We start from the raw sequence: 21,634 nt of genomic DNA, 5'->3' as shown, positions 1-21,634 counted from the left end.
AGTTTATTTTATTAATAGCATAATCCTACCACCCAGCACTAGAACATATTAACACTTTGTATAGCTCCTTTATTTTGCTATAACATATATTTTTTACAAACAACAACAATTTAATATACAATGGATATATATAGATAGATAGATAGATAGATAGATAGATAGATACAGTCATGGCCAAAACTATTGACACCCTTGGTAAATATGATCAAAGTAGGCTCTGAAAATAAACCTGCATTATTAATCCTTTTGATCTTTTATTTAAAAAAATCACAAAAATCTAACCTTTCATTGAACTGAAACAACTGAAAATTGGGGAAAATCTCATTATGAAATTTATGTTTTTCTCAAATACACGTTGGACACAATTATTGGTACCCTTAGAAATCCTTATAAGTAAAATATCTCTGAAGTATATTCCCATTCATATTAACAATTTTGAGCACACCAGCGTGATTATGAACATGAAATTATCCAGCCATGGCTTCCTGTTTCACAGAAACATAAATAGGAGGGAAGACAAAGGCTAAATTCCCTTATTCATCCATCACAATAAGTTAAACCAAAGAATATAGTTCTGATGTGCAGCAAAAGATAATTGAGCTTCACAAATTAATGAAGTGGCTTTAAGAAAAGAGCTAGAGCACTGAAAATTCCCATTTCCACAATCAGGGCAATAATTAAGAAGTTCCAATCAACATAAAATGTTACGAAACTGCCTGGAAGAGTCCTTATGCATGGAATATATAAGGAATATTTCCTTATAGTGGCTAAAACTAGGGGTAGTTGTGGCCTAATGGTTAGGGAGTCGGGCTTGTAACCTGAAGGTTGCTGGTTCGATTCTCGCGCCGGCAGGAATTGAAGGTGGGGATTGTGAATGAACATCACTCTCTCCACCTTCGATACCATGACTAAGGTGCCCTTGAGCAAGGGTTGCTCCCCGGGCGCTGAAGCAAGGCTGCCCACTGCTCTGGGTGTGTGTTCATTGTGTGTGCACTTGTTCACTACTCACTGCTGTGTGTGTGCACTTGGATGGGTTAAATGCAGAGCACCATTTCGAGTATGGGTCAATATGTCTCAAACTTAACTTAACTTAAAGACTCTCCAAGGAGCTGGATAATTGCAGAAAATAGAAAATAGTTGAGTCTCGGGGTCAGAAAACCTTAAAAAAAAAAAAAAAAAAAGTCAAACAGCCCCTACATCACCATATGTTGTTTGGGAGGGTTTCAAGAAAAATTCTCCTAGCTCATCCAAAAACAAACTCCAGCATATTCAGTTATCAGACACAACTGGAACTTCAAATGGGACTGGCTTCTATGGTCAGATGAAACTGAAAATGAGCTTTTTAGCAGCAAACACCCACAGATGGGTTTGGTGAACACAGGGATAAACAAGTACCCTATGTGTACAATGAAATATACTACTGTGTTTTTGATGTTGTGGGCCTATATTTCTGCTGGAGGTCCTGGACATCTTGTTTAGACACACGGCATCATGGATTCTATCAAATACCAACAGATTAAAAATCAAAAAGTGACTGACTCTGTTAGAAATCATATAATGGGCCATGTTTGGATCTTCCAACCATACAATAATCCAAACACAAACTTCAAAATCAACACAAAAATGGGTCACTGGGCACAAAATCAAGCTTCTGCTGGCCATTCCAGTCCTCTGACCTGAACCCTGTAGAAAATGAGTGAACTGAAGAGGAGAAGCACCAACATGGAGCTGTGAATCTAAAGGGTCTGGAGTGATTCTGGATGAAGGAATGGTCTCTGATCTCTTGTCAGGTGTCTCTAACCTCATCAGGCATTATAGGAGAGAATTTAGAGCTGCTCAACTGGCAAATGGAGGTTTCAAAAAGTATTGACTAAAAGGGTGCCGTTAATTGTGGCCAATGTGTATTAGAGAAAAACCTTTAAAAATTTAAAATTCTTATTCTCCAATGAAAGGTTAGATTTTTGTGATTTTTTTTAAATAAAAGATTAAAAGAATAAACAATGTTCTTTTTGGCAACTTATTTCAAAAAGTGAAACTTTCATATATTATTCATTCATTACATGTAAAGTAAAACATTTCAAAAGTTTTTTTTGTTTGTTTTTATTTTGACAATTAGAGCTTACAGCTCATGAAAGTCAAAAATCCAGTATCTCAAAATATTAGAATATTTCCTAAGATCAATCAAAAAAGGATTTGCAAAACAGAAAAGTACAAGTTCTTTAAAGTATGTTAATTTATGCACTCAATACTTGGTCGGGGCTCCTTTAGCACAAGCTCCAGCATCAGCGAGGTGTGGCATGGACAAGATCATCCTATGGCACTCCTGAGACAGTATTGAGCCTTCAGCTCATCTGTATTGTTGGATCGACTGTTTCTCATATTTCTCTTGAAAATATTCCATCGATTCCATATGGGGTTCAGGTCAGGCATGTTGACTGGCCAATCAAGCACAGTAATATCATGGTCAGCAAATCACTTGGAAGTGGTTTTGGCAGTGTGGGCAGGTGCTAAAGTCGTGCTGGAAAAGGAAATCAGCATCACCATAAAGCTTGTCAGCAGATGGAAGCATAAAGTGCTCCAAAATCTCCTGGTAGACAGCTGCATTGACTTTGGACTTGTAAAACTCATAAAACACAAATCCCAAATCATCACTGACTTCGGAAACTTCACACTGGACTTCAAGCAGCTTGGATTCTGTCCCTCTCCAGTCTTCCTCCAGACTCCAGACCTTGATTTCCAAATGAAATGCAAAATTTACTTTTGTCTGAAAAGAGGACTTTGGACCACTGAGCAACAGTCCAGCTCTTTTTCTCCTTAGCCCAGGTGCTTCTGACATTGTTTCTGTTTCAGAAGTGGCTTGGTAGCCCTTTTCCTGAAGACGTCTGAGCGTGGTGACTTTTGATGCACTGACTCCGGCTTCAGTCCACTCCTTGTGAAGCTCTCCCAAGTATTTGAATCGGCTTTGCTTGACAGTATTCTCAAGCTTGCGGTCATCCCTGTTGCTTGTGCACCTTTTGCATGCAGCACAAGGTTGATCACAGATTGCACTGTGCAAACACAAAAACTTGTTAGCGCTTTCCCCCGATTTTTATTAATAAAATAGCCTAGATGCTAGATTGCTATATTATATTCCTCAGCAATGAGGTGGTAAAATTGCTGTTTTTGAAATAATTAATTGTTTGTAGAGAGATGCGCAGATGCAGGTAACGCACACACAACTGTCATCTCTCTCTTTCTCGATCGATAATTAATTGAAATAAATGCTATAATTTGTTCAAACAAATGTAATCTTAACGCACTATTTCATCTCTGTGTCTGATTTGAAGTGGGCAGAATGCTAGAGCTAATGTGCCGAAACACTTTTTCAGAGTTGTTTAAAGAATCAATGGCATAATGTTCCTGGTTACCTTATGATTCTTACGCTTGCAGTGTGAAACAGGCCTTAATATTCATCATAATTCATGTTAGATGATTGTAACCAATCATCACTTATGGATCTTGAACCTACAGCCATTAGCTATCAGTTCCACTTTTCGTGATATGATTGATGATTTATTGCCAGTAGTTTTCTGTGACATTCACTATCATCTGTTTGTCCTGCAGAATCAGCTGAAGGAGACGCAGAAGACGTTCCAGCAGAGAATCCAGCAGAGAGAGAAAGATCTCCAGCAGCTGAGAGAGGCTGTGGAGTCTCAGAAGGTGAGTCTGGAGAAGAAGAGAAGTTTGTCTCCGTCTCAGTTCAGACTCACTGAAGCCTGAATCACTGTGTGTCCTAACAGCGCTCTGCACAGACAGCAGTGGAGGACAGTGAGAGGATCTTTACTGAGCTCATCCGCTCCATTGAGAGAAGCTGCTCTGAGCTGATACAGCTGATCAGAGATCAGGAAAAGCAAGCAGTGAGTCGAGCTGAAGGACGACTGGAGCGACTGGAGCAGGAGATCAATGATCTGAGGAGGAGAGATGCTGAGCTGGAGCAGCTTTCACACACACAGGATCACATCCAGGACCTGCAGGTAACACAGATCTAGAAGAACAGGGTCATAGTGGACTTGAGCAGATCCTGCTGTGGCACGAGACTCACAGAGAAACATTTCATGAGTGTCTTATTATATAATCATCAGTCAGACTCTCATCTGATCATCTTCTTTTGAAAGAGACACCGCTTACAAATGGCTTTCAGCTCTGGAAATCTCTTAGGAATCGTTTCTCTGAGCTCTTTCTTCTGGAAGATATGTTCAGCTGTCAAATATCACTAGCACCACCAACAGTTCAAAACTTCACTAAAATTTCAACGATAGTACTGAAAATTGGATCAAGTGATCCTCAAACCTGAAAAAAAAAAAGGTAACACTTTAGAATAATGGTCCTTTGTTAACAAGTAACTATGCAGGGAGTAATAGGTAGTACTACATTAACACTTAACTTAATACTATTAACTAATAGAGAAGCAAGATTAACTAAGCAGTAAGTAGTAACAATTTTAGGACAAAGGTAGTTCCTTATTAGATATTTGATAATTATTAAATAAAAATCTCCTCATTGAGAACTACTTGCGAACTATGACCAATTAATAAAGAATAACCAATTAATTACTAATCACAACAGTAACGTCTTAAAAGTGAACAATTGGGTTTGTGGAAACTAATTTATGAATATGATATCCCCCAAATAAGTCAGCTACAGTTTGAAATTGTGACTACTACTCTTACCAAAGGATGGATGTTCTCGGTTTATTTCAAACAAAAACAGAGAATAATAATAAAAACGATAATTCACTTAAAAATGTTAATAATTAGGAAGTGATGCTGACAAGCTCATGATTGAATTAGTTCACAATTATGAACTCTGTTTTATGTCAGTTCAATATGTATCCCACTCCAAATGACTTGCTGGTAAAATATCACTAGTGCTTCACACAAATGTATGACTGTACAGTATGTGTCAGATATAAAACATTACATAACTTATTCATTTATGTGTGAGTAATTACTGAGGGGTTAAGGTGTTTTTCACTTTAAAATAATGGTCCAGATCACTAGTAGCTCCTTAGCAGCACTTTAGCTTTGAAGTAACCCCTCACTAATTACCCAAACATTACCTTGTCAGCCTGCAGGAACTACTAGTGATCTGGACAATTATTTTAAAGTGAAAAACACCATAACCACTCAGTAATTACTAAGTAATTTAATAAGTTATTTAACATGTTTAAATCTGACACATAGTGTACAGTCATACATTTGTGTGAGGCACTAGTGATATTTTACCAGACACTGTAATCTGGAATATGCAGTTTTGTGCTTAACACAATATAAAGACAGTCGATGCCTTCATTAAGGATGTGAATTGTTTTTGTCAAGAGAACATCATTATTTATATTCAAGAAAAGTCCTCCCAGCCTACTGTCACTAAAGGTAGGTCTTTTGGAGTCGGAGGCATACTGAACTAACACAAACTAGAGCTCATAATTGTTAACTAATTCAATCACTTCCTAATTATTAACATTTTTAAATGAATTATTTTTATTATTATTCTGTTTTAGATTGAAATAAACAGAGAACATCCATCCTTTAGTAAGAATAGTAATCGCAATTTCAAACCGTAGCTGACTTATTTGGGGGATATCATATTCATAAATTAGTTTCCACAAAGAACCCAATTGTTCACTTTTAAGACGTTACTGTTGTGATTATGAATTAATTGGTTATTCTTTATTAATTGGTCATAGTTCACAAGTAGTTCTCAATGAGGAGATTTTTATTTAATAAGTATCAAATATCTAATAAGGAACTACCTTTGTCCTAAATTTGCTACTACTAATCTTGCTTCTCTATTAGTTAATAGTATTAAGTTAAGTGTTAATGTATTGCTACCTATTACTTCCTGCATAGTTACTTGTTAACAACGGACCATTATTCTAAAGTGTTACCAAAAAAAAATATTGGCCTGAATTTGACCATGAAGACCCCAAACATGATGTCAGGCTGTACATCAGCAATGCTTCAGTGTATTGAAACCAAATCAAACGTGGTCGTGTCTTAAAGGCCCTTGTGAAGTTTCAGTGTCTCTAACCGCTCTAAAGTTATAAATAATGGTCAATCTAATCTTAGCCATTGAGGTGCTTTTCATGAGCAAATCTGCTCAACCCTACAATGAGACTCCATTGATGTGCTTGAGCTGTTAGATGGACATTCATGTTCTTAGTAGATCATCCAAACTATTTCCTTGAAAGTTCACATAATAATATAATCTGTAGCTCTAATATTATGTAATGAATATGAGAAGAATGAAGCTGATGTTGTGAAAGTGCTGGATTGAGGAGAATTACTAAAGATCAGTCAAGTCAACAAGAGCCGCACAAATCTGATGTTGGTGCAGGTTATTGGGTGAAGTGTGGTTTTGATTTCTGTTTTCTGTAGAGTTTCCAGTCTCTCTCAGCACCTCCTGAATCTACAGACATAAATGACGATCCCTTAATTCCTCTCTTCTCTTCTGATGATCTGAGAGAATCTGTCCGTCAGCTGAGAGACAAACTGGAGGATTTCTGCAAAGAGGAGCTCAAGAAGATCTCAGACAGAGGTAAAGTCCTGGAGATTCATCTGCTCTCAGAAACCAGTCCATCATCATCTCATATCATGGAGAACATCATATTAGAAATGTCTTAGGAATGGATGCAGGATCATGAGAATCACACTGTTCATGTCTGTTGATTTCCACAGAAACATTCACCAACATTGTTCCCAGGACCAGGAATGACTTCCTACAATGTAAGTCAGTAAGAAAACCAGCAGAAAAACTCACTGAGTGTGTTCATGTTCTTCTGTAGAAGGAGAAAGAAGAGTTTTATAATTGATGATGTAAATGATGATTTGCACAGATATGTGGTCATCTGTACTAAGACACTGATGATACACTGAACATGAAGAGTTCAGCTACATGAAAAGATCGAACAGATTCATAATTCCTGATTCTGATGTGTTTTATCTCCATCAGATTCCCATCAGCTCACTCCGGATCTGAACACAGCACATAAACGCCTCCGTCTGCCTGAGAACAACAGAGTGATTACTGTCACTTACACAGATCAGTCGTATCCTGGTCATCCAGACAGATTTGATGTGTTTCGTCAGGTGTTGTGTAGAGAGAGTGTGTGTGGACGCTGTTACTGGGAGCTGGAGTGGAGTGGAGATAGAGGTGTGCGTATATCAGTGTCATATAAGAGCATCAGCAGGAAGGGACGGGGTAAAGAGTGTGTGTTTGGATATAGTGATCAGTCCTGGAGTTTGTCCTGCTTTCCTTTAGATACTCATAGGCACAACAGCATACAGACTGCTCTCTCTGTAAAGTCCATCATCAGGAGAATAGGAGTGTATGTGGATCACAGTGCAGGAACTCTGTCCTTCTACAGCGTCTCTGACACAATGAGCCTCATCCACACAGTCCAGACCACATTCACTCAGCCGCTCTATCCTGGGTTTGGATTTGGAACCGGATCATCTGTGAAACTGTGTTGATGAATCAGAATAGATTGACGAGAGATTCTAATGCTTTGAGCTGCATGATGAATCAGTAACAGTGAGATGTTATAGAGTCTCTTCTTTTCTCTTCATGACATTAATCCTGCAGCTGAACTTCTGTCAGTGAATAAACATGTCAGAATAAATGTGTATAATAAATCCTCATATAGACAGTAAAATCAGTGTGTGTGTTATATTCAGTGTTGAAGAAAGTTATTTTTAAAAGTAATGCATTACAATATTGTGTTACTCCCTAAAAAAGTAACTAATTACATAGTTACTTTTTCTGGAAAGTAATGCGTTACATTACTATTGAGTTACTCATTTTTAAATCTGGGCAGGGCTTGCTTATTTTTAATATAAAAAGTTCTTCTTTTACAAATGTAAAAGCCCTTTCACGACAAAAGTGAATGAATATGCCTTTAGGTGTCACATGTTTGACCTAGTTTCTTCTGTTTCCCCATTGGTTAATTAGATCCTCACCTGTTTCTGTTTTCCCCTTGATTACGTTCATTATTTAAAGCCTGTGTTCACCCTCCATTCCTTGTCTGCTATTGAGTTCAACATGTGTTTTGCTACCCCATGCTCCTGGAAATCTTCTGTGAATTGTTATTAAAAGACTTTTGTTTACTTGTGTATTCTACATCATCAGCCTGAGCGAGCAGTGTAAGGCACGCCTGCCAGCGAACGGTCCCAAAGAGGATTTTGCCGCTTGTGTGGAGTGGGTGCTGGAGAATAATGGACTGTATTTCTCCATCTGCCCTGCCGAGGACGACTCCAGCCCCACTCCCGAACCAGAGACCAGCCAGCCATCACCCCTATCTACGGAGATACTGCCTGAGCCCACTGCAGACGGAGAGCCTGAGCCCGCTGCGACTGAGCCACTACCATCCTCTGACCAAGTGCGTGAGCCGGCAACATCATCCGTCGCCGAGGGAGTTTTGGTGGAACTCGAGGGCTTGGAGGAAAGCCCCGCCCACACTCCTACGACTGGGGGTGAGCTGCAACTGTTCTCTGGAAAATATGTAGAGGAACTGAAGGACATATTTCAGACAGACCTTATTGACTGGTAGGGAGAAGTGCAAACCTGTATCCCTGAATCTCCTGTGTCTCCGCTGGTTCCGTCCAGCCCTGAATCTCCTGTGTCTCTGCTGGTCCCGTCCAGCCCTGAACCTCCTGTGTTCCCTCCCAGCCTCCCTCTCCCACCTCCTCTCAAGCCAGTCAGCTCCTCGCCTCCAACACCGCTGATGCCTGTCAGTCCCTCAGCTCACCCTCAGTCAGCGCCTGCCATGCGCTCCACTCCGCCGCCTCGGGACTTCCAATCTTCAGCTCCACCCAGAGGTGCGGATCCTCTGTCTCCACTCCCAGCCTCCGAGTCCTCTACTACACCTTGGTCCTCCGACCCATCGGCTCCACCTCGGCTCCTAGCTCCCTCGTCTCCACCATTGCCCGTCATCCCACCGGCTCCACCGGGCTCCCTCGTCCCTCCGGCTCCGCCTTGGTCAGTCGTTGACCATCCGCCGCCTCGGGACTCCACTCCTCTGGCTTTGCCTCGTCAATCCATCCCTCCGGCTCTGTCAGGCTCCTCCTTCCCTCCGGCTCCACCTGCGTCCTCAGTCGCACTGGCTCCACCGCGGTCTTCCGGATCCCCGCCTCCACCTCAGTCGCCTGAGCCTTCAGCTCCGCCTTGGCCCTCCAGATCCTCAGTTCTGCCCCGGCTCTCCATCTGCCCCGTTCCACCTGGGTCTCCTTCTCCAGCAGCGCAGTCTCCGTCAGTCGGCCCCCTGGTGTCGTCGGACCATTCTCCACCATGGCTCCTCCCACCATCGACTCCGCCGTGGGCCGCCATCCTAGCTGGCCTCTGGAAAACCACCTGGCTTCTCCTGCTTCAGGCTCCTCCCTGGTTCCTCCCACCCTCCACTCCCCCTTGGACTGACTTTAGGTTTTACCCCGTTTCCATTGCCTGCCCTCATCTTGCTCCACGCCCACCTCCAGAACCCCACCTCCCTCCTCTGTTGGACTGTTTTCGTCGGCACGGGGACGCGCCGTTCCGGGAGGGGGCGTTCTGTCACATGTTTGACCTAGTTTCTTCTGTTTCCCCATTGGTTAATTAGATCCTCACCTGTTTCTGTTTTCCCCTTGATTACGTTCATTATTTAAAGCCTGTGTTCACCCTCCATTCCTTGTCTGCTATTGAGTTCAACATGTGTTTTGCTACCCCATGCTCCTGGAAAACTTCTGTGAATTGTTATTAAAAGACTTTTGTTTACTTTACTTCTCGTCGTGCGCCTCTTTAGCTAACACCTACCGTAACATTAGGAATATTCCTAACATTTAGGAAATGTAAATTCACGTCTGTACAGTAAAGGGCACAGCTCAAACTACTCACATGAAGAATATGACACAGGAGAAGAAAGATCAACACTATTCAGTAATAACTAAAATCGAACACGAATGTGTCATTTTTGCTTAGTATGGTTGAATTGGATCATCGAAGGTCAGTAGCAAAGATACTGGTTAATAAAATGGGAATAAATAGGCCTACATAAATGATATTTGTCTTATTTAACATATTTAATTATTGCAGATTTGTATAATATTCTGAGTTTGCATTTGACTGACTGACACGACCGCTCGCACCTCATGTTTGCGGCTGAATGCAAATGATCATAATTAATGGACAACTATGCTCGTGAATAGACAACAGCAATCCGGCGCCGAGAACAAAAAAAAAAAAAAAAATACCATGAAAACGCATGCCGTGCATCACTTTCAGGTACATTCATAATCCTGTGAAACTTTTTTGGCTGTTAACGTTAATAACGTTTTTTATTGTTGGTAATAAATTCACCAGAATATTCATCGAATATTCTCCCTTACGAAAATTAGCCATGGTCTTTACACAAATAAAACCAAAATAATCATGGTTGTTGTAGCTGGTAACCGCAAATGAACCATGGGTTTGTTACTTCAAATAATACTTTACAAATGAGTATTAAAATAATATATATATATATATATATATATATATATATTGTCTGTCCTCTGTCGTGTGTCATGTGTTCCCGCCTCTTGTTTCCTTATTTGGTCATGTTCCTGTCCTTGTTTAGTGTGATTGTCTGTTATTCTGTTCCGGTGTGTCTAATTATCAGTAATTATAATGTGTATTTAGTTCCTGCCTGTTTAGTTAGTTTTTGTTTGGTCTACTCGTCACTCCCCGGTGTTCCTGTCTTGCCCTGTCTGTGTTGTCTTTTCATTAAATACTATTATTTTGAGTTATCCTCGTCTCCTTGTTCCTCCGTGCTGTGTGCACCGTGGCGTATATATATAAATATATATATATATATATATATATATATATATATATATATATATAGTGACGGAGGAGCCAACGACAGACACGGTGGGTGTGGCGTCAGGCCTCCGAGAGGCTTTTATTAAACAAAAACAATAAAATAAAGTGTCCAAAATAAACAGGGGGTCTGGTCTCTGGTGTCCTCGTCGTGCTGCGGGGCTTGTGAAGGAAGGCAGTGTTCTGGAAGGGAGGGTCCAGGTAAGGGGCGGAGTCCGGCGGCCGCACGCGCTCCCGCTCTGGTCCGGGGCGCGAGGGGCGGCGGCTTCATCCTAGCGGCGGCTCTTCCTCTTTGTCCACGGCATTTGGCAGGACTTGAACGGCCCAGCATCCTGGCCCGACGGCCGTAATACGGGTGCGGCTTTCGTATATGTGTGTGTATTGTGTATATTTATGATGTTTATATGAATACACACCCATGTATGTATATATTTAAGAAAAATGTGTTATGTTTATATATTTAATATATTTATATATCATATAAATTATATTAATGAAAATATATACATGTAAATACATGTAAATATTTTCAAAATATATACTGTATGTGTGTGTCTTTATATACACATAATAAATATTCACAGTACACACAGATATATTATATAAACAAAAACTTTTATTTTGGATGAGATTAATCTAGATTAATCGTTGCCCAGCACTAATATATATATATTATTTTTTATTTAATTTTTTTTTTGTGTGTGTGGGGTTTTTTTCTTGTTTTTTTTTTACTTCCATAATATTTAAGGGAGGGGCACAACAATACAATCCTGCTTAGGGCACCCATTTGGCCATCAGCGGCCCAGTATATAATCAATGGTCTCATGCTAATTATTTATAATAATCTCACATGGCAATGATCTGAAGAAACACAGATAGAATGAGTGTTCTTAAAACCTTTCTTAAAAAAGAAAAAAACAAGTCGACATTCACAACAAAGGTCAAAGGTCACATCAATATAAATTAACACAGCAAACACATGAAAACTTAAATATAGCTTTATAATCTCTGTTCTCTTGATAAATGCAGACGTTCATGCTGCAGTGAAGCTCGGCTGCTCCGTGGTTATTGCAGTGAATGCGAGCACAAACTACAGCTTCCTCTGACATCACTTCCTCTAATGCCACTAAAACTCTTCTAGCTGCTTCATATTCCTCCTTAATAAAATTAAGACTAATGAATCTGGCGTCAATCCTACAGTTACGAGCGTTTCCTTTGTAACAGTGATTTGAAACACAGATCACAGCCGTGTCACTCCAGGAGAAGAAACTTGCGGAAACTAAGGTCATTTAATGTGGATAAAACATGGATGTGCATGTTCTACAGATCCCATATTGAGTCACTGTTATCTTTTTCACTGTTGTGCTGGTTTAATTCTCTTAATGTGAAAAACAAGAATGGTCTTGAGAGGACTGTATACCAGGGAAGTAAAATAACAGGGAGGAATTAGATGACTATGGCCCAGTTATATCATAGACAAGTTTTGGGTAAAGCCCAGAGCATTTTGTTAGGTGATTCCCATCCCATGTATCACAAGTTTCACTTTCTCCCTTCTGGTATTCGTTATAGAACCCCTAGTAGCAAAACAAATCGATTTAGACATTAATTTATCCCCCTCAGCTGTAAAGGTTTTTAATTTAAGGTAAGAACTTTTTAGGAAGGAAACTAATTGTTTTTTTTTTTTTTGTTTTTGTATTGTGCTTTGATGTTTATGTGAAATGTTTGTATGCTGCAACCAAATTGCCTTCTGGAAATTAAATAAAGATGAACTGAACTGAACTGAAGAGAGACACTTTGCAAAAAATATGTAATATGTGTGCACTGTACGAACATTGTAGACCATGTGTACACACTCTTTTACTGGAGTGAGCGAAACAGTGAAGCAAACAGAATGATTTTTAAGTCTGTTTTACATTTGACATACATATTTAGATTAAATATGACACTCTCAATAATGAAGTTAAGCATTGAAATTTCATGAAATTATTATCCAGAAATTACAACATTTATATATGAATTTAAACAGAAATATTTGCAGTGGATGTGCTGCTTTCGAACAATTTTCCTGTGGTATGCGATTTAATGTTTTAACCACAGCATGGCGCATGACAATTCCGCTTTAAATTGTGTTCTAAATAGCAAAACTCATGTTCTGAGAAAATATTTTAGCGCAAATAATAATGATCATTGATGTGAACTTGACTTCGTCTGATGGGTTTGGAACATAGACAGTAATGACAGACATAAGGACGTGCTCGTTGATCAGACAGTCCATTGGCTGGTGTGAACTTGTTTGATGACAGTACTGTAGAACCTCTGTTCACAAGTGTCACGCACAGACAGTAGCCTAATGATAACCCCTTTCATGCTCTTCCCAATATTGTGACAAACATCATATTTAAAAGATAGAATTTGAAGGAAACTGTAAGATGTGCACTTTTTTTTTTCAAAATGTTTTGTTATTGACGCGGTCAGTCAGTTATTTACACTGCAAAAAAATAAGGCCTATCTCTTTCCATTAAAATATAGGCTATAAACATTTTAAAATATATGTTTACCTTATAAGCAAAATTGCATAAATTTGAATAGCAATGTGATGTCTCAAAAAGCATTTATAGTCCATATCTCATATTTTCCTAATGTTCTTGTACCCTTAACTGCGTTAAACATGGTGTCACGTGGATAGGAATATGCATGGAAATGATATACAGATGAGGTTCTGCATAGTAAAACTAGGCACTGTAAGCTCCATATACAGTATGGTTATTTCGGGGAGGAGACGGGGTGGAGATGCATGTACGCACAATCTTCCCCTGACTGGGTATTACAAAGGGAATTTTGAGCAGGTTCTGGCGTTTGCATGGCTTTAAAAATGTGAAAACTTTTGTACGTACGCAAAATCTAGCTCTTGTGCGTACGCACACATTTAGGAAGAAATCTACGTAATGTTTTATACATGAGGCCCCAGATAATAATACCATGATATTTCCTGTTGTAAATGAGCGTTTCTTCATCTTTAAGTCATCTTCATCTTTTTTCTTTTTTATTAAATATGTTAATTTTCTACCTTTTCCTTTTATAATACAAAACATAAGGAAAAATTGGAAACCACTAAATAATCATTAAGTCTGCATATATATAATGAGGAACAGGAACCTGCTTTACAGACTTATTTTACACACGTCACTCAAACACAGAAAAAAGAAACAGGAAACACGTGTTCAGGGAAAGAGAAACTGAAGTGTAGTTGAGCTGTTGTGTGTTTGTGTCTCTGTATTCAAGCAGTAAAATGGCAGAAGCCAGAATTTTTCAGGATGAGTTTTTGTGCCCAGTATGTCAGAATCTTCTGAAGGATCCAGTAACAATTCCATGTGGACACAGTTACTGTAAGAGCTGTATTACAGTCTGCTGGGATCAGGAGGATCAGATGAGAGTCTACAGCTGCCCTCAGTGCAGACAGACCTTCAGTCCAAGACCTGCTTTAGCTAGAAACACCATGCTGGCTGAAATGGTGGATAAGCTGAAGAAGAGGAAACGTCCTGCTGACTGTGATGCTGGAGCTGAAGATGTGCAGTGTGACGTCTGTCCTGGAAGAAAATACAAAGCGTTCAAGTCCTGTCTGATGTGTCTGAACTCTTACTGTCAGAATCACCTCGAACAACATGAGAGTTGGTTTAAAGGAAAAAGACACAGTTTGACTGATTCCACTGGACGACTGCAGGAGATGATCTGCCAGAAACATGAGAAGATCCTTGAGGTTTTCTGCCGCACTGACCAGAAATGTATATGTATGCTGTGTACGATAGATGGACATAAAAACCACGACACTGTATCAGCTGCAGCACAGAGGACAGAGAAACAGGTATTTAAAACTAGTAATCAAGTTAATACTCAGTGCTGTGATCCAATAGTCCACATGTGTCAAACTCAAGGCCTGTAGGACTTTTGTGGTCCGCCATATCATTTTATGTGGCCCGCGAGAGCATTTTAATGGCATATCTGTCACGCGTTCTTAGCAGCTCACAATTTTTTGTTGCACAATAGTTCTGCCCCTCTCAAATGTAACAAAAAAGTTTTTAACAAAGTTAATGAAATGAATTGTGATTGATGATATTTGTCTTTATTTACTTTGATTTACGGAGTAATGTGGATTTCTTAACCTGATAAATTAAATGACCTGATAAATTAAATTTATGTTAAAATAGCACAGAGCAATAATATATTTTTACATCTATGCAAATGAATATACAATATTTGAAACTTAAATAAGAGACAGTTATTTAACAATATGTTAAAGAGTAGTAACATTTGTACTGTCTTACAGTTACAACCGGCCAGGGGTGTGAAGTAAAAAATTACAAATACTCACGCTACAGTAATTAAGTAGTTTTTATCAGTGATTGTCCTTTTTTGAGTAGTTTAAAAATTGTATACTTTTACCTTTACTTGAGTACATTTTAAGTGATGTATCGGTACTTTTACTCCACTATTTTCCTCCGTTTGTGGTCATTAAATGCTTATTTTAATTTTATTTTTATCCATCAATATGATTGGACAGAGAGAAAGCAATTGGTCTTGTGACTTCCGTCAAATCAAATTGTGCATAGAAAACTTTAACCGCCAACTGCTGTTTATCATGGCTGCTGGAAATGCATTCTTCAAGCATCAATTCAGTCGACTTATCAGCATCTTCCTCTAAAATGTTAAGGTAAATTTCAGATTTCTTCTTACTAAATGTGATATGTATATATGCTTGCCTATGTGCAGGGCCTGAAATTTGGTGTGAGGTTGCAGGTATTGCGTACAATGTTAAAGGTGCAGTAGGAGATCTTGGAAAATGCTAACTTTAGCCTGATAGCACTGAAAGCGTACATCCCACCCTCCCTGCAATCGCTGTCTAAAGCCACGGCCCCTGCACGCATATACGCTCACAGACTAGAATACCAGAGACAACATTACTACAATAGGCTACATCAGCAGTTCCCAATTCCCAATTCAAAGCGAGTGTATATGTTCCATACAAAGGGCATTAAAGTGTGCGAGACGTAAATTTAAATAGTATTTATGTACAGAGGTATATTATGTCACACTTCACACATATCTAGTAAGTTTCGTCTGTGTGTGAAGACGCTGTGCAGCGCAAATCTGTGAGTGAATGTTCCAAAGTGAAGTAAACTTCAACGGATTTTCCCTGCTCAGGGAGTAGGGAGCAAAGAACCCTGTGTAGGGAGCATGTCGATAGGAACACAGTTCATGCACAGAGCTCTCTTCTAACGAGCTGGTTATCTGAATCGGGTGTGTTAACTAATGCAAAATATGCAGAGCGGGGGGACGCGAGGACTGGATTTGGGAACTGCTGGGCTACATCATGTGTCATTCACCGGTGAGAAAACTTTATAGTACAGTTAGTAAAAGTACTACAATAACAGGAAGGAAGATCGGGTTGTTGATGTTTGTCTGCCATTCTCGCTCTGTCTGCACAGCGTGTGTGATCGCGCTAATGACATATCCTGTCTGCGCGAACCGGGTAGCCAATAAAGGCAGGTAGGAAAGCCAATAAAAACGCTCGGACCGAGCAAATACATTTAGACCACTTAACTTAATGATTGCTATCAGGATGTGAAGAGACTTTCAACCAGCATAACAAAAAACATTTCTGAAGACAATCACCTATTGTACCTTTAATAACTCCCGCAAGTGCCACGTTCATAATGCGGTAAATTCCCACTCACTTAAGTACATGAGATGTGTGATCTGCAGTGCAGCGTCTCTCCCTTGTGTGCATTCTGCAGCAGTCACTTGGAGAAGTCTTTATTGCTTGTTAAACTTGACTTTTTATGAGTTTGAGCGCGTGATGTGCTCTGTGAAAAAATGTGCTGGAAACACTGTAAAACGCTTGGAAATAATGTACTGAAATTGAGGACAGGCAATGGTCAGGGCAGGCAGCAATTAATCAAAAACAAGGTAAAAGTCCAAGGATCAAAACACGAAGGCAAGGAAACATGGAAACTAGGAAACATGGAAGAGCTAAACATTCAGTCACCAGTGAAGTGTTCAAGTGTGTGTGCATCTATTAAAGTTCTTCTAATGTGAGACGGCTGTGAACTGATGATCTGATGAGAGACAGGTGAAATAATTGATGAGTCTGTGCAAAGGATTATAGGAAATGGAGTCCTGGGTAATGTGGCAAGAGTTTATAGTGGAGTGCAATCTAGCGAGGCTCACGGGCACTCCAGCTAGAAATTGTGACAGAGCCCCCCGCAGAAGTGGAGGAACAAGGAACTGAGGCAGAGCCGGCGGAGCAGAGAGCCAATCCGGAGCCATCAAAGCAGTAAGCCAAGGCGGAACCAGTGGAGCAGAGAGCCAGAGCAGAGAGCCAGGGCAGAGCCGGCAGAGCAGAGTGCCAGGGCGGGGCAAGTGGAGCTGAAGACCACCAGAGCAGAGCTGGTGCCCACCAGGGCGGAGCAGAACACCACCAGGGCGGAGCAGACGTGTCTAAAGATCCCCATGATGGAGCAGGTCACCACCAGAGCGGAGCAGACGGGACCAAAGATCCCAACGGCAGAGCTGATGAGAACCAGGGTGGAGCTGATGGTGCAGGATACCAACCAGGCGGATCAGGCAGAACTGGAACATAGAACACAGAGAGGTTAAGCTCACTATAAACATGTTTGAGCAGGTATTTGCCAACAGAGTAGGCTATTTCACAGTAAAGATTGGTCTAAACCTTCTTTAGACATTACTTTTATATCGTCTAAACATTACTTTTATGTCATTGTTTATAGAACATATAACCACCCTCACATTGTGCAACATTTACATGCAATGAAAGGTTGCCTATCATATTTCAAAATGTTGCACTCAATTTCACACATTTTAGTCTGGAGTTTAGGAAAAGTCAAATTAGTAAATGCTTTCAAGTTTATGTCACAACAACACATTATCTAATGCCAATTAGAAACTTTACTCACTCGGTATAAAATATCTCCTCCGCTGGCTCAAGGCTCAAGCCAAGTTTGTGAGGTAAACAAAGCTTATTCCTCTCAGCGCATCTTCTTCTGATATAAATACAGGCTTTTTCCTCTCAGTGTCATCTTATGAGGTAAATACAAGGCTTATTCCTCCCAGTCTTCTTCCAAAAACGAAAAGTATCCAAGATGAACATGTTGCTGCTTTGTTTACGATGATATGGGCGTTTACATGTCGCGTGTCTCAAATGATGGCGGGGAAGAAAGCATCGCATTCTGGGGAAAACACAACTCGCTGCCACCAGTCTCTGTTCCTTACCCTCATCCAGAAACGGTGAGTAGAACGCGACGGCAGCGTATAGGCAAACAAATTCCATCACATTTCTATGGCGCCGAAAAAGCGTGGAATACAGCCATACAAAATCATTATGCATTAGACGTAAATAGATTAAAACAGCGGCCAGTAAACACACCTGCTCTTTCTGAGTCCATCATTTGTGTTGTACAGTGGGGTATGTGAATAATGGCAATACAAAAATTTACCGCAATTCTTAGCGAATAATAAGAATAATGGAAATTGCATGTAAACGGGAGTGAAGAGGTCTGCTCTTGACATGTAAACATCATAATGCTTAGAAATAATCGCATTAATCGTACGCATGTAAAACGTAGTCATTGGCTCTTTTTAATCTCTCATTTTAACCCATCTCATGATGATGCTGAACTCTCAAATGATTTTCTAATGGTTTTTGTATTCTTTGTACTGCTCTAATGAATGTTTTATTCATATTTTATGTGCAACAACAGTGTGCTGTCTTAGTGACCTTACATGAGATTTTAAATCTATTTTTTCAAACTTTATGATTTAAATAGGGATAACTGTACTGAGAATAACTTTAATCTTTTCTTCAACTGAATACTGTTTCCGTGCAGTTTTGATGTTTTTTAAAGATTTGGCAGTCAAAACTGCTGGATGATAGATATTCTTCATTCTTTCTGGCAACAAGATAATATGAATTACAGAATGTACAATGTTTTTTTTAATGTTTAAATTGCAGTGTACAGTTGTTTATTATAAGGGGGTAGAATCCACAGCTCAGTACTCACTGCTCAATACTCATGAGTACTTTTAAATAGGCTACTCTTTTACTCTTACTCAAGTAGTTTTTTGGACAAGTACCGTATTGACCCGAATATAAGATGACCCTGATTATAAGACGACCCCCCTTTTTCCAGATGTACCTTTTTCGAAAAAGGCTTTTTGAAAACCAAATCTTTTTTTCTTTTTTTTCTCTCTGTAAAACACATTTTTTCTTAAATTATTTTTCCTATTTTAATTTTTGTTTTGAAAGTATGGTAAATACTGGTAAAATGTACCAACAATAACATTGAAAAATATTTCATAAAAATAAAAGGTAGCCCATCTGAATTATATAACATTTAGGCTATCCATCTCATAGTAGCCTACCAAAATTTTATTAACAGTAGAAGTTAAATATTATTGTGGTCTTCAAATCTGGGTACTGTCTTATGTTTTAAAATCACTTTCAGAGGAAGTTTGGTCCCATCAGGCTAACAGGCTAGCTGTAAGCTTTTCTTTTTCTTTTGTTTTCACTTGCGATCTTTACAGATCTTTACAGCACACATTACATTACATATTTCATGGCACACTCGTTTTATGCGTTTTTGGCGTTTTTGACATGTCCTATAGCTAATAATACATAATGATTACAGAATTTGTAAATTTTTTTAAAAGGTTTTTATTTAATGAAACAGCCTTATTAAAGGAACTATTATTTATTTTAAAAAATCCCCTCTGGGGCCTGAAATGGAGGAATTTTGGTCAATATTGATAATTAAACAATATTTTGCTGAATGTGTTTTTGTGCTGACACGGCTGGTTTAGGCATGACATGGATTAATAATGATAACAATACAACTGCCAGTAGGTGGCAGCAAGTCCCTGTTTTAATAAATGACTTATTGAAACATTCAAATCAAAGGATTCGTTCAAAACATCCGATTCAATTAGAAACGAAACAAGTACATGGACCATTGAATCACTGGCTCACTCGATTCGTTCAAAAACTGATTAATTCAAGGAACTAAACACCGTGTTGCACTGTTGTATAAAATTAATAGCATATTTGTGCTCGCGCACATGTACCAATGTTCAGAAAATTACATTGCTTGTGCAATGAATAAAACATAAAAACTCTATCATAAAAAAATATTTTTTTCATTGCTTGAATTATTAGGCTTCATGAATGCTTGTGAATGCTTTTGGTTTTGGACACTCAAGACTCAAGTGTTTTTGTTTACGAAAAAGAAGTTTATTCAAGTGTGCTATAAGTATACTTTTAAACTAAAAAATAGGAAAGTATACTTTGTCTTTTTATGTACTTCTCAGAAATATACTTAAAATGACATTTAAGTATACATGACTTGTACTTAAAAAAATTCTAAATATATTTCAGCTGTACTTGTGCTCTTAGACTCCGTTTTTCATTGTTAGACGGTAGGGGGCACTAGTACACATCTTCTGTACAGAATTTCCAAAAAAACACAAGTGAAGAAGAAACCTAAACAACAGATGCTTCCACTTGTAATCTAACATGATCATCAGCAGTGATGGGAATAACGGCGTTGTAGGATCAGAACAAATCAGACAATTTAAGATTCGATCAGAACATCGAAACATGAGGTGCTTTCTCACACGCGCAAAGAAAGATACCCAGACAGCAAGCAGTGTGGGCCCAGATCCGCATTATTTTTGTTTACAAACAGATACCCTGTTCTTTCTTTTGATGTTTTGTATGTTCAGATGTTCATATAACAAAATAAATACAAATTAATACTTAAATAGGGACATAGTAGTATACTTAAAGAATGAGGTAAAGTTCACTTAAAGAAAACTTACGAGTATGCCTGCAGTATAAAATTACTAAACTAGTAGTTTACTGAGACTATACTTCAAAGTGTACTAAAAATGCTACTACAAGAATTTAATTAGTAAACTCTCATTATACCTATAAGTTCACTTTTAGTATAGTTCCAGTACAAGATAAAAACTTTAATGTAAACTAGTTGTGTACTCAAAGTTTACTACTGTTATAATTAAAGTATGCTTAAAAGTATACTTTTATATACTAGAAAGTGGGCCAATTTAGTCCCAAGGAATATTGAAATAGTACACTGAAGTATACTACTAGTACACTGATATTTCTATATTTGCTACATAAAGTATACTTAAAAAATATACTTGAACTTTACTTAAGTATACTAAATAAAATAAACTTGAAGTATACTACTTTTTGGTTAGGGAAGTCAGTGACTCGATAATAACAGTCTCTCAATCCCTCACAGTCACACATACAGCACAATAACATATGTCAGAGGAATGTCTTTAATTTCTAATCAAGGAAAAATCATACCTTTTCAGTTGTCTTTTTTTCAAAGAACTTGAAAAGTTGCATTTGACTTTGAACCATTTTGCATGAAAAATGAAAAAAACTTGTTTCCATTTTTGTTACAGTGAGTTCTAATTGGCCAATCGCCATTATTTAGTTTGTGAATTATCGTAAGTAGAGAATTTTAATATGTTATTTGCATGTTAAGTTTTACATAATACATAACATTAATCTAAAGGGTATTGTATGGGGGATGCTGGTTTTACTGAGGGGATACTTTTTGTCTTTTTTTTTTTCAACCAAGGGGATGCCATCCCCCCTCAATTCGAGCCCAGCTTACGCCTGCAGTGAAACAGGCCTTAATGTTCATCATAATTCATGTTCGATGAT

At 38.8% G+C, this 21,634-nt stretch overlaps 1 protein-coding gene across 1 annotated transcript in view; it reads left to right on the top strand.

Annotated features, from left to right (window-relative positions):
* The first annotated feature begins 14,118 nt into the window (after window positions 1-14,118).
* LOC131521320 (tripartite motif-containing protein 16-like) overlaps window positions 14,119-21,634 on the top strand; it is a 16,959-nt gene continuing 9,443 nt past the window's right edge. The window contains exon 1 of the mRNA XM_058745927.1: window positions 14,119-14,728. Coding sequence (XP_058601910.1) covers window positions 14,156-14,728 — 573 coding nt within the window. The 5' untranslated portion in view covers window positions 14,119-14,155. The remainder of the gene's footprint in view (window positions 14,729-21,634) is intronic.

This window comes from Onychostoma macrolepis, chromosome 16 (assembly GCF_012432095.1).
Source record: "Onychostoma macrolepis isolate SWU-2019 chromosome 16, ASM1243209v1, whole genome shotgun sequence".
Taxonomy (NCBI): Eukaryota; Metazoa; Chordata; class Actinopteri; order Cypriniformes; family Cyprinidae; genus Onychostoma; species Onychostoma macrolepis.
Note: the sequence above shows the minus strand (reverse complement) of the source record. Positions and strands in the feature narration are given on the sequence as shown.